Below are 12,241 nucleotides of genomic sequence, written 5' to 3' on the forward strand. Positions count from 1 at the left end.
GGGCGTCGGTCTCGTATTCAAATGGGGGCTGAAAATCGAAGCGGAAATCCCCTTCCCTCGCTGGTTTCTCGGGCAGTCTACGGAGTACAGTCTACGCTAATGAGTCAGACTTCCAGGACTGGGATATCTGAGATTCCTTCGACTCGTTTATGATCCATCACTTGACTTCGATTCGATTATGACGTCTGAAAATGCCGAAAAAGATGCGAGATCTGACCCCTCAGGCAGAAACACAACATCCCTGAAGCCGCGCAGCTGTATTGTATGCCGAAGTCGGAAAGTCCGCTGTGACAAGCGAGCGCCTTGCTCTAATTGCCGTCGCGCAAATATCGCTTGTGTGCTTCCACCAACAGACCGTCCACCGAGATGGGCTCGCCGTCTCGACCGCCTCAACGGCGCGGTATCCAACCTACACGCCTCCCAGGAAGCTGAACCAGTAGCAGAAGACGCGATGGAGAGACTTCACAACCTCGAAAGCCTTGTCCAAGACCTACGTGTTCAGCTGGAGCAGGCCAAATCAGCAACTAACTCTGCTGCTGAAGTGTCATCCGGGGTCGGCTCGCCCGAAAACTCCGCGCATGGTCGACAGTCGAACGTATCTTCCATTAGTACTGCTAATGTGCAAAACAAGTTTGGAAGACTGGTGCTTCAGGGTTCCAACCGAAGCCGGTACGTTAGCAGTGGCTTCTGGTCTCGAGTCAATGACGAGGTATGCGGACCTCGGTTTGTTTACATTACTGCATGGTGTGTACAGCGAGCTAACTTTCATTGTAGATTGATGACCTCAGGGCCGATGCTTGTGGCCTTCTATCAGGGGAATCCGATACCTCAGATGAGGAGGCTTCGCCGGGGATGACCCTTTCCACACATGAGCTTGAATGGGCCCCTGCAGAACGCCACGGATTCTTGTTCGGGCACAACTTGAGTCCTTTTCCTCCTAACCTAACGGACATCCATCCACTCCCCTCTCAAATTCCGTTCCTTCTAGACGTGTTTTCCGAGAACGTCAACATCATCTTTCAAGTTGTTCACCTTCCCACTATCAAAAACATGGTTCGTGATTGGCGCGGCCGTGAAATGAAGGGACTCACACCGACCAATGAGGCTTTGATGTTCTCCATTTACTACGCTGCCATCACATCGATGGAAGAAGAAGATGTAAGCTAATTCTTGAGCAATCGACTCTTGCGGGCCGCTGGCTCACGTCCGCTACATTTAGGTAGTGCTCAATTTCGGAGCAACCAAAGCCGACCTCAATCTCAAATATCGCCAAGGCCTCGAGTATGCGCTTGCAAGAGCTGATTTTCTGAACGCACCAAACTTTGTTCTGGTGCAGGCATTTGCCATATTTCTTAGTCTCGCTCGCCGACATGACAGTCCGAGTTTTGTGTGGATGATGACTGGACTGGCAATCCGAATGGGTCAAGCCCTGGGAATACATCGTGATGGAACACACTTCAATCATCTGAGTCCATACGAGACGGAGATGCGACGAAGAGTCTGGTGGACACTGTGCATGTTGGATGTGAGAGCATCCGAGGACCAAGGAACCGATTACACAATCACAAGAGCGAGCTTCGATACTAAAATCCCTCTTAACCTCAATGACGCTGACCTCGACCCGGAGTCAAAGCAAACCCCTCAAGCCCACGATGCCTTGACTGATATGTCCGTTGCGCGCGTCTCCTTCGGCATGTGCGAGATCACGCGGCAGATGATGGCTTACGGGTTCAAAGAAGCAGCACCGAGTCTAGAGGAGCAAAGTCGCTTATTGCAACAGATATACCAAGGTCTCGAAAGAGATTTTCTTCAGTACTCAACCGACTCAGGGAACATTGTATACTGGGTGGTAGTTACGGTCGCTCGGCTTCTTATGGCTAAGATGACTCTGCTTATCCACCTGCCTCTATTGTTCTCCTCCCCGAATGAAGACTTCTCGGAGGAGCTGAGAACAAGACTATTGGTTTCCAGTATCGAGGTTGCCGAGTACAATCATGCCCTGAACAATGAGCAAGCATGTAGGCACTGGCGCTGGGCTTTCCAAACCTATACCCATTGGTATTCCATTGTCTATATGATGCTAGAGATCTCTCGACGCCCGTGGTCGCCGCTTTCTGAACGGGCCTGGGTAGCCCTTCATAGTCCCTGGCTAATACCGAATCAATCACACACGAACAGGAATCTACGCGTCTGGATTCCACTCCGAAAGCTGATGACCAAGGCCAGAAAGTATCGAGATATGGAATTTGGGCGGCTTAGAAACGACCCTCGTGCTGCCGAAGAGCTGGAACAGGGCTATCGCATTGCCCCACTCCCGTCGAGCACTGGGCCATTTCCACCTGGTTCAGATTCTGCAGATCTCTTCCTTGACCAGTGGCGCCAGCTAGTGATACGATGGGATGAAAACAAAGATAAAGCACCCACACCCGGGTTTTCGGTCTCTACTCCGTCGAATCCACCGACTGCAGCGCAGTCAATTGTGCATCCTGCACCGAATTTATCTCACACACACTCCTCAGCTTTCGCTGCGCCTGGGTATCTTGCAGTAGAGGAACCACAGTTTGGGTATGGAGTGCCAGCAAACTTCAGTTCAGTTATACAGGCTAATACGGGAATCGGATCAATTGGATGTGGAAATATAAACCCTGCCGCTCATGGACAGCTTGCCACCCCGGCCGTTGTACCTTGGCTATGGTCTGATGAGGGCATTTTAACTGACTTCACCTCTGAAGAACAAGCTGATAGCCTTGTGGACATGGGTGAAGAGGTGAACTGGTACAATTGGGCTTCGTCCGCGAAGGATATGGAGCATTATGGAGGGACATATAGTACTAGACCACATTAGCCTATTACCCGGTCACCATATAACATGTCACTAGTGCTAGTGAGCCTTGCCAAAATCCGTGCGGTATCTTGTGAAAGAAGGCAAGGACACTGTCCGTAGACATTACAAGATAGAAGAGCTACAGTGAGTTCTTAGATGTCTTCGAATATCATTTTTGAAACAACAACCGCTCTGTCTGCCAGCAAACAAAGCCCGTGAAATCAGGCATCCAGGGATGGGATATTTAACACATAAGTACAACAATATTGTAATAAGTTGGCGGGTTTTCAAAAAATGGAGATAAGGCTTGCCCAATTTGTCCACATATGTACTCCAACATTTTGGCCGCACATCATTGAAAAATTGACCCAGGCAGACAGGAAAAAAAGGAAAATCCAGTAAGTACACAGCTTGGAACGCGAACATATTTCCTAACAACGTTGGGCTATCACGCCCCGACTCGAGCCGTTTGCAGTGGAGTATGCAGCTCAATCTTGTTTCCAATAGGGGATTCTGGCAAGGGTGCATGGGAACTAGGAGTCTTGTCCACTGATCCACCCAAGGCATGAAGCACCTGCTCTTTAGTGGCGTCACCAAGTCCAGCAGACTTCAACGTCCTTCCGTGCTCAAAGTAGTCAAAGCCGCTAACAACCGCGGCCATCTCGATAAGTGCTCTGATAGTCGGCGAAGCCAAGCCGCACTTCACACCGAGCTCATACCAGGGAACCAGGCCATAGAGAACATCCTCCAACAAGTATCGATGGTTCAAGGAGGTCGGGGAGCTCTTAGTCTTGTTGTGGACCACGGAGCCTGAGGCAAAGTCGTGGTAGTCGGTGTATTCCCGATCATTGTTATAGTTTTGGTTCATGTAGGTCGTGATGGGTGTGATCTCGAGCCCATAGGCATGGGAAATTGCCAGACGCTCCTTGTCCACCTTTTCTGTCACGCGGGAGACAGCGGGCGACATCCCCTGGGCGTAGAAGTAGAAATCGCCCTTGGTAGCCTCGATCCAGCCCGCGTTCATGAGTGCCGCAGGGCAATGCACGACTGGGTTAACGTTGTTCAACCCAACCTCGAGCAGGTTCTGACACCACACTAGCTTCTGAGAGAAAATCATCTCCACCTTGTGTCGGAGGCCCAGCTCGGCCTGGGGGTCAAGTCGCTCCACTTGGGTGGTGTTTGGTGGCTCGGCCCAAATCGACAGAGTCTTCTTGCAACCCTTGACAAAGACAGTGTCACCCTGGATGCGGGTGGCGTAAGGGGAGATGTCAGTCTCGAGGATTGCATGGGCGTTGATCTTCGAGCGGGCAGAGAGGTAGAAGAAATTGCCCACGTTGATGATGAGGGTATGGTTTTTCAGGTCAAATTGACTCAGCAATGTCAAGATGGTGTCTTGTCCATATGAGGGTACGGTGGTAACGATAAAAGGAGAGTGTCGAATGGCAATATAGAGGTCGCTGGTGGTCTTGATCTGGAATTTTCCGCTGATCTCCCCAGCTGCATTCAACCAGCCATCGTTCTTCTCGATCATATCCGTCCCACCACGGTGATCGGGATGGGCGTATAGCATGACTGATTTTCCGCGGCTGGCCAGGTCGGCTGCAAAGGCACAGCCACAGGGCCCTGCACCGATGATAGTGACCGTTGGCACGGAATCGAAGTTTTCAGCCATGATGTTGGTCTGAGATTTGAGCTGAGGGTATCGGTGGTATTGGACTTGGAGATTGAAACCTTCAGAGAATGTATCAGGAATTTTCAATTGACTTGATTGACGGGTTGATTCGAGGAAACCTGTTCCCTTAAATATTGCCGGCTCAAGTGATCAATGGATCTGCAGAGAAGTATAAGTTTTGTGCTGCACGTACTGGCTCGCCCAAGAAGGCAGGATTGGCCTATATCGATGTAATTGCCTCCCGGTTCCTGCCCTACCCGTTGCATGCCACCCAGGGGTCGTCTAAGGGGACACTCAGCTTGCGTCATGTGAATGCTCTGGACTATGCGCCTAGCGAGGACCATGTGTACAACGTACACTGTACGGAGTACGGTATACGATGGTGTGATCATACCTTCCGCTGCACGCGCTGCAAAAATAGAATATAACTTGATAGAATCGACCAGTGTGGATCTTCACGAGCATCTTGTCTAATTTGAGTCAACACAAGCCTTTAGGCCAGCGGGTTAATTGGCCACAATGGTGAATTCATTACACAATGAGATTTGCAGATCATCACATAATTCGAGACTAGAAATCCAAGCGAGCACATCACGATTGAAGATCAGGGATGTGGGTTCTAGGTTTCATTATCTGCAGGATCTTGTCCTTCATAGTCTAATACTCTAATACTCTAATACTCCTAGCATCTTTCAGACTTGTTGAGTTTAATGTTGATGCACGTCAGGCCGGATAATTGATTTCATTGCATAAAAATGGCCGGAACGCTAGAAGTTCTCGAACGATCTGATAAAAAGTGATCATCTTTGGACAATCAACTGGACAATTTTAACGGGCCAACAAGCTTCTGAGCACGTGGGTCTCGAGGGGGACCCAGGTGGCTCCAATGGAGACAAACTGGCCAATCAGGGCAGCCCATCGGCGGCATGTGAGCTTGTCTCAACCCTGCAGATCTTCAGCCCAGGGGTTCCCCGAATATCAATCCACCCAAGTACCTAAGTAGGGGGATCCCGATGAATCCGATGCCTCCCGAGCCGAAAGCCATGCCTCATTATTGCCGAAAGTTACGCGTCGTGGAAAATACTACCACTAAGTAACGACTAGCGCTTCGATGGATCAATTTTGAGCAGTCGATCATTGTGTTCGAGACTTTCTATCACATCATCCAAATTCCTCCGATTGTCGCAGTGGAACCCTCCTCCTAATTTACGTCACGGTGCGTTGTGGCCTTTTGCGTGTTGCCTGGATCGACGATGACCTGTTCACTGCGATTCGAGTGGAAAAGGGGACGAGAAAAATCACATAATTATCAAATGTTGCGATTGCAACCCTTTCAGTCTGCTTCGACTTTTTCACACACGTTCCAACGATTCGAACAGTAATGAATTCGGAAGTCACGCTTGCAGAGGCTCTGCCTCCACCGTACAGCTCCTTTAGCACTGCCAAAAAAAGATACATCGTTGCTACAGCCGCTGGGGCTGGTCTGTTTTCCTCCTTGTCGGCCCAGATCTATTTCCCAGCTCTGAACACACTGGCCAACGACCTCAATGTATCAGCATCCATGATCAACCTGACAGTAACAAGTTACATGGTAAGGATGTCCCGTTCGACGCAAATAACATAATCCACATGTTAACGGATAGGGATAACTATAATAGATCTTCCAAGGGATTGCGCCCATGTTCATCGGCGACTTTGCAGACAGAACAGGTCGCCGACCAGCCTATATTATTTGTTTTATTATCTATATCGCGTCAAACATTGGACTGGCTTTGCAGAATAGCTACGCCGCTCTGATTGTATTGAGATGCCTGCAGAGTTCCGGGATCAGCAGTAGCGTGGCACTGTCCGCGGCTACGGTGGCTGATATCAGCACGAAACAGGAACGAGGCTCGATGATGGGCTTTGTGATGGCTGGGAACTTCATGGGACCTGCCATTGGTCCGATTATCGGAGGCCTTTTAGCCCAATATCTGGGTTGGCGATCGATCTTCTGGTTCTTAACCATCGCCTCCGGCGTATTCCTATTGCCTCTCCTCCTCTTCCTCCCCGAGACAGCCCGAAATGTCGTCGGTGACGGATCAGCTCCTGCCCAGCCATGGAATCGGCCCTTGATTCACCTTTTCTCTCACCATCATGGCGACAAGCAGGATCCTTCCGACAAGGATAGCTTTGATCGACCTGACAGCAGCGACTCGCCAAAGAAAACCATTGAGCACAAACTCCAGTTCCCCAATCCCCTAAAGCCCCTGAAACTTGTGTTCCATCCAAACTCGATCATCATTCTTTTGGTGACGGGAATCATCATGGGTGGAAACATGACGGTTCTCTCGTCTATCACAGAGATCTACACATCGCAGTACGGCCTGGACGAGCTTGAGATTGGTCTATGCTACATCTCGCTGGGAACAGGGTCTATCGTGGCCTCCGTTGTGACAGGGCGTCTCCTGGACTGGAACTATCGACGCATGGCTGCCAACAAAGCCGCCAATTCTACCAGTCCCGAACAAGACACAACCCAGGATTCGATACCTGTGGAGAAGGCTCGTAGTATGATTACCATCCCACTCGTCGTTCTCGGCAGTGTCACCGTGCTGGCGTTTGGCTGGGTTTTAAAGTACGGTGCGCCTCTTGCGGCTCCAGAGGTGCTTCTGTTCTTCGTTGGCGTTGGGCAGACTGGCGGTTTTATCTCCACGTCTACCCTGCTGATTGATCTACACACCGCTAACCCGGCTGCTGCTACCGCTGCCAACAACTTGGTGCGGTCTTTCTTCTCGGCTGGGGCCTCAGCTGCCATCGATCCTATGTTGACTGCCATGGGTCGGGGGTGGACATTCACGCTGGTGGCATTTATCTTGCTAGCGACGATCCCATTCCTGTTGTTGCTCTGTGGGATGTGGCGTCAAAAGAAAGACTCTCCGGAGAGATCTGAGGGCTGAGGAATGTTCCTTGGCTGGAGCATTACCGATATAGATATACCCCGAATACGAGATGAGATGAAATTCTCAGACTCGAAATAAACCACCCTGATTGCTACATAACAATCCCTTGATTACTGGACATCACCCGTAGATTCAGACTGCCAAAGTTGAGTTTTTCGTATGAAGCCCTACCCCAAAGTCCTCAGGAATATCCTAAATAAGCGCTTACCTTAGTTATCGACTTCGAAATTTTCCATATAAATGCATGCTTCCCATCACCTGATTTAACAATCTTCCACTAATGAAATCGCCTTCTGAAGAACAGTCCGATCATCCTGGAAGCTGAGTTTCTTTACCGCGTCCTCCAAGGGAAAGAATTTCGCAGTGAATTCCTCCTCTGCCCTAGCAGATCCAGCACCAGACCCTTCATCCAATGCAGCAATATACCACCAAATAATCTTAACATCATTGACACTATCACCTAAGTGCCGCATGGTTACCATGAAGGGCTCGGTGAGATCCGAGTAAGAGCGAGGTTTATCGGGCATATGTCCCTGTTCATCAATAGGAGGCGCACGAGTATACATCCTGACGGGATGGAGGTGGGCATGATAGCCGGTTTCTTCGCGGACTTCGCGTAGTGCAGCCTCGTGTCGGGATTCGCCGCAGTTGCGACGTCCCTTGGCGAGGAGCCATTCGTTTTTCGCGTGGTAATGTATGAGACACACGGTCTTGTTTTGGGTGGATAGGTCGAATAGGATAGCTCCGCAGCTTTCGACGAATTGTTCTGAGGTGTATTGCGTGGTGGTGGTAGGTGAAGTTGCCATGGATGGATGGATACCGTAGTCGGTCGGTCGGTCTCGATTGGGGGATAATTATACAATTTCGAATAGGATGTACTCGTTGTATTTGCTTTGGGGGGTTGTGTAGAGGCAAGTTGGACAGGAGGCTCGCTGGCAAAAGGCAGATTGGATTGCAAGACAGGTGAAGACGATATTTACCCCTCATTCCCAAGGACACTAAGAAATGACCCTGAGCTGCCTCTCGATCCCAAGAATTGGGCCCAAGTCCTTTGTTTGCTTTTTCGAATAAAACACTAGCTTGTCATAGTGCTGTTGACCATTATCATCCCCTATCGACTTGTCTCCCTATGAACAATGTCTTGCACACATTCCTCTGCTGATCATACTCAACTTTTTCCTGATCTTGGTTGTATATAGCTTCCCCTCTAACACGCCCTACTCCGTTGACCTTCGCTCGGTTAGTCCCTTATCGTCATTCTATTGCCAAGCATTTGGTGTCTACTACGAATGACACGACCTTTGACAACTCGATCCCCGCCTCTATCACTGGTTCTCTCCATGCACCTGCACCAAACTATCCAATGCAGACCCCGTTACCTGTGAAGCTGCGTCGCTGGTCACCCCTGCGTGTAACAAAAGAGGAAGTGCGATAGCGGTTCGCGTTCAATGACACCCACACAGATCACTTTGGCCTATCCGCTGAAGATAACTAGGACTCTTTGAAGGGACTAAGACATGATAAAACATACCCCAGGGAGTCTGCTCGCAAGGCTAGTTAGTCCCCAACACCGAAGTTACGCCACTACTTGACGATGTTTCAGATAGATAAGGCCACTTCCAATCTCGTAGATCTCCCCAGCCTGGCTTGCACTGCATGTACCCCAAGCACGTGGAAAAGTACTTCCGGCAGATCCTGGAGATGTTGCAGAAATCGCAAGACGTAGGCAGAGGTCATGGAAGCATCGCCGGATAGTCTGTCGGTGTGAGTATCACAGATCATTCCTATTCCAGGCAGTGGACTGTCGGAATGGACGGGAGTGTGGGATCTGCACTGCAGCTGTGAGACCAAACCAACTGCAGGGGTTCGGGGGTCGAGTGGAGAAAGTGGATATTACATATGCACCTTGGAAGATACTTCCGAGGTCGGCCCTAGGGTACGAGTAATGATCCTTCCTATATTGTAGCCCTGGACCCTTGAAGGAATTCCAGGTGGACACCTGGGCCCGTGAAGCCGCTGACATATCGCGCAGAGTCCACTCATGGACGGGTCAACGGGTGATGGCTGGTCATACATTCAGGCACCGGTGGAGTATGGCGAAGCAATCATCTAAGGACTGTTGAATGCAAAAGAGGGGGAAAGGGAAAGTGAGGATTTTTGAGGCGCCCTCCGGTCACACGATCCAACCTTTAGCTTCTCAAAATCAGAGAGAAAGCTCCTTTTAGTCTCAATTTTATATCTACCAGGAAATGGACATTTATTGGAACTAGTACTTCAGTTGAGAATTGACGATTGATATATACAACATAAAGTAACAGGAAATCAAGACCTCTGCCATGGGGCCATCTTACTGCGCCCCACAGACATATTGTGGAATTGTGGCAATTATCCACAATTCACAACCTGGAAATGCGAACGAAGTCACAAAAGTTGAAGATTTACTCCAAAACACCCTCTCCGACGCAGCGCTTCAGAGGGTAACCGTCTCCCAAGCAAGTAGTAACAACACCCTTAACCCAGGACAAGGAGTTCGCTCCATATCTGTAAGTATCATGGGTGTAAGAATCCGCCTGGTAGTACTCGTACTGTCCACTTCCAGGCTGTCCACTGAATACGTAACCCCTCTTGCGTTCGACCAGGGGGTTGCTAACAATAGCACCCCATCTGTTCTTCGGGATAGTCATGGTAACCGTGCCGGTGAGAGTAGCCGTTTCGGTGTACTGGTAGGTGACGGTGGTGCCGATTGTCAGGAACTTTTCCACGGTGGCGCTAAACGACTGAGCAACCGAGATGCTGTTGGCGACCATCTGGCCCGATGCCATAGCAGCGGTGGCATCGGCTTCGTTGGCATGCACGATGGTGGACATTGGGATATCCCAGTTGAGGAACTTCTGGTCAGGAAGAGGGATGATGAACTGGGCGCCGGCGCGCTTGCTCAGACGTTTTGAGGGGGCGGAATCATCGGATCCGGTCTCGATGAACTTCGGGAGAGTCTCGGTAGGCGGGGTCAGAGAGACTCCAGGCAGATGGGTAGCTAGGTCTCTCTTGTTGATAGTCTGCGTGGTACCATCGTCTAGAAGAAGAATAGCCGCATCGGTCGTGTCGGTTGGCAAGGCAGACACGAGTGCGCTGTTGGCACAGAGAGAAGCAAGGAAGACAAGGTTGAACTTCATGGTGTCCAACAAGAAGAGGGATGGTAAAAGAATGGATCCTGAGAAAAGTGATATCGCAAAATCGACGACGGAAAGGAGACCCTATTTAGAGTCGCTCAGAGAAGGCAACGGGTTTCCGGACTGCCACAAAAGATTGTACTTTGTCGGACTAGATGAATCCATCACCCGGAGCCATATTCCCGCAATAGATCTGCGATCACCGTACTCCGAACAACATAGAATCTCAGGATACTCACGCAATAACCCGCCTTGTTTCACTCGTATACTTCCGAAAAATAGCCGGGGATCTACCGGTGAGGATATCAAACCATGGTGGAGAGGCATTGTGACATTTTAATCAATTTAACTTCGCCCGAGAGGTCCGAAGGATTTATGTAGATCATTGGCCTCTACGCGTGAATCTACTGGTCAAATCCATTGGCCCTGAGGAAAGTTCGGGCAACTGAGACCTGGGGAGTGTAACGGCTATGGGGCGCATTGTTGATCCTGTTGATCCTGTTGATTCTCTGATAGATGTGTGACTGTGAGACAAACGCCTTGGGGGCCAAATCCAGTTCATCCTTCGAACTGCACTCCGTGCTCCATACGGAATAGTAGCAACGCTGTTGGAAACCGACTATTTTTGACTGTCTTTATAAAGCCAATATAATTATAAAGATTGAAATCCATCTTGAGCATATACATTCACTTGTAATGAAGATTGGAATGATTGATCATTGTACCAGTAACCTAAACGATTCATGGATATGCAGCTTACACGTGGTGATATCCGGGAACCTTAATATCTACCTAAACTCTAAACGCTTGCAGATCAACTCAAGAAGTCGACATCATCCTGAGACATAGCCCACATCTAATGACCTTGCAGGCTGACAGGAGTGACAATGAAACGCATATATACAATTCCGGAAATGAGCAACAGAGATCACCATTCCAATGGAGATTGTTCGGGGATTTTGTCTTAGTTGTCTCACCTCAAGAAAGGGGATCTGGATAATCTGACGTTCCGACAGGCAAACTCAATTCAGAAGTACTATCTATCTAGGTCCTTTTTAACGTTCTTGTCTGGCATTTCTAGCATCATTTAAATTTACGTCTGCCACCCGATTTTCGAAAGTCAGTTTGATAATCACCTCCGATAATATAATCATCAACATGAAGTCTATTTCACTTATTATCGCAGCTCTCGCTGTTGGGTAAGGCCTTCTCCTACTTGACGTATTTGGTAACAGACACTGATACTTGGTAGTGCTTTTGCGGACCTCCACACTCAAGGTGTTTGCATCGATACCCCTGGCGACGGAGTGGTAAGTACAACTTGGAAACTTGTACCATCGGGCGAAAGCATTTCTAACTGCATTCTAGGAGGTTTACAACAGAGCTGCCACTGAAAAGGCATGCACTGCCTATAAGAACCGAAACACCGGTAGCAAGCAATGGGATACATGCCCTGATTGTACGCTTCTAAACGAGAAGGACCTGCTATACTATTGCGAGTCCAAGGGATCCCACATCGGAGGCGATGAACTAAACTATTACTGCAAGCAAAACGGTGCAGGTGACAGCGTTGCTTGGTGATGGGGGCCGAGAAGAGCAGCCAGGATTGAGGAAAGATATCGCTTGTTGCACT

At 49.5% G+C, this 12,241-nt stretch overlaps 6 protein-coding genes across 6 annotated transcripts; 3 read left to right on the forward strand and 3 right to left on the reverse strand.

Annotated features, from left to right (window-relative positions):
- Positions 1 to 178: 178 nt before the first annotated feature.
- On the forward strand, positions 179 to 2,845 carry N7489_011281 (uncharacterized protein; the record flags this gene model as incomplete). The annotated part of the gene is made up of 3 exons (XM_056717030.1): positions 179 to 709; positions 775 to 1,158; positions 1,220 to 2,845. 3 exons carry the CDS (start codon positions 179 to 181, stop codon positions 2,843 to 2,845), a joined length of 2,541 nt encoding a protein of 846 aa, XP_056564652.1.
- Positions 2,846 to 3,272: 427 nt separating this feature from the next.
- N7489_011282 (NAD/NADP octopine/nopaline dehydrogenase family protein) lies at positions 3,273 to 4,496 on the reverse strand (the record flags this gene model as incomplete). Its single annotated transcript, XM_056717031.1, has 1 exon — positions 3,273 to 4,496. The coding sequence occupies one exon, from the start codon at positions 4,494 to 4,496 to the stop codon at positions 3,273 to 3,275; it is 1,224 nt and encodes a 407-aa protein (XP_056564653.1).
- Positions 4,497 to 5,877: 1,381 nt separating this feature from the next.
- N7489_011283 (uncharacterized protein) lies at positions 5,878 to 7,435 on the forward strand (the record flags this gene model as incomplete). Its single annotated transcript, XM_056717032.1, has 2 exons — positions 5,878 to 6,087; positions 6,155 to 7,435. The coding sequence occupies 2 exons, from the start codon at positions 5,878 to 5,880 to the stop codon at positions 7,433 to 7,435; spliced, it is 1,491 nt and encodes a 496-aa protein (XP_056564654.1).
- Positions 7,436 to 7,701: 266 nt separating this feature from the next.
- N7489_011284 (putative NUDIX domain) lies at positions 7,702 to 8,244 on the reverse strand (the record flags this gene model as incomplete). The annotated part of the gene is made up of 1 exon (XM_056717033.1): positions 7,702 to 8,244. One exon carries the CDS (start codon positions 8,242 to 8,244, stop codon positions 7,702 to 7,704), a length of 543 nt encoding a protein of 180 aa, XP_056564655.1.
- Positions 8,245 to 9,876: 1,632 nt separating this feature from the next.
- On the reverse strand, positions 9,877 to 10,611 carry N7489_011285 (uncharacterized protein; the record flags this gene model as incomplete). The annotated part of the gene is made up of 1 exon (XM_056717034.1): positions 9,877 to 10,611. One exon carries the CDS (start codon positions 10,609 to 10,611, stop codon positions 9,877 to 9,879), a length of 735 nt encoding a protein of 244 aa, XP_056564656.1.
- A 1,155-nt stretch (positions 10,612 to 11,766) lies between these two features.
- N7489_011286 (uncharacterized protein) lies at positions 11,767 to 12,189 on the forward strand (the record flags this gene model as incomplete). Its single annotated transcript, XM_056717035.1, has 3 exons — positions 11,767 to 11,807; positions 11,861 to 11,918; positions 11,977 to 12,189. 3 exons carry the CDS (start codon positions 11,767 to 11,769, stop codon positions 12,187 to 12,189), a joined length of 312 nt encoding a protein of 103 aa, XP_056564657.1.
- Between the last annotated feature and the right edge of the window lie 52 nt (positions 12,190 to 12,241).

The sequence above is a fragment of the Penicillium chrysogenum genome, assembly GCF_028827035.1.
Source record: "Penicillium chrysogenum strain IBT 35668 chromosome Unknown utg000005l_segment0_segment0, whole genome shotgun sequence".
Lineage (NCBI taxonomy): Eukaryota > Fungi > Ascomycota > Eurotiomycetes > Eurotiales > Aspergillaceae > Penicillium > Penicillium chrysogenum.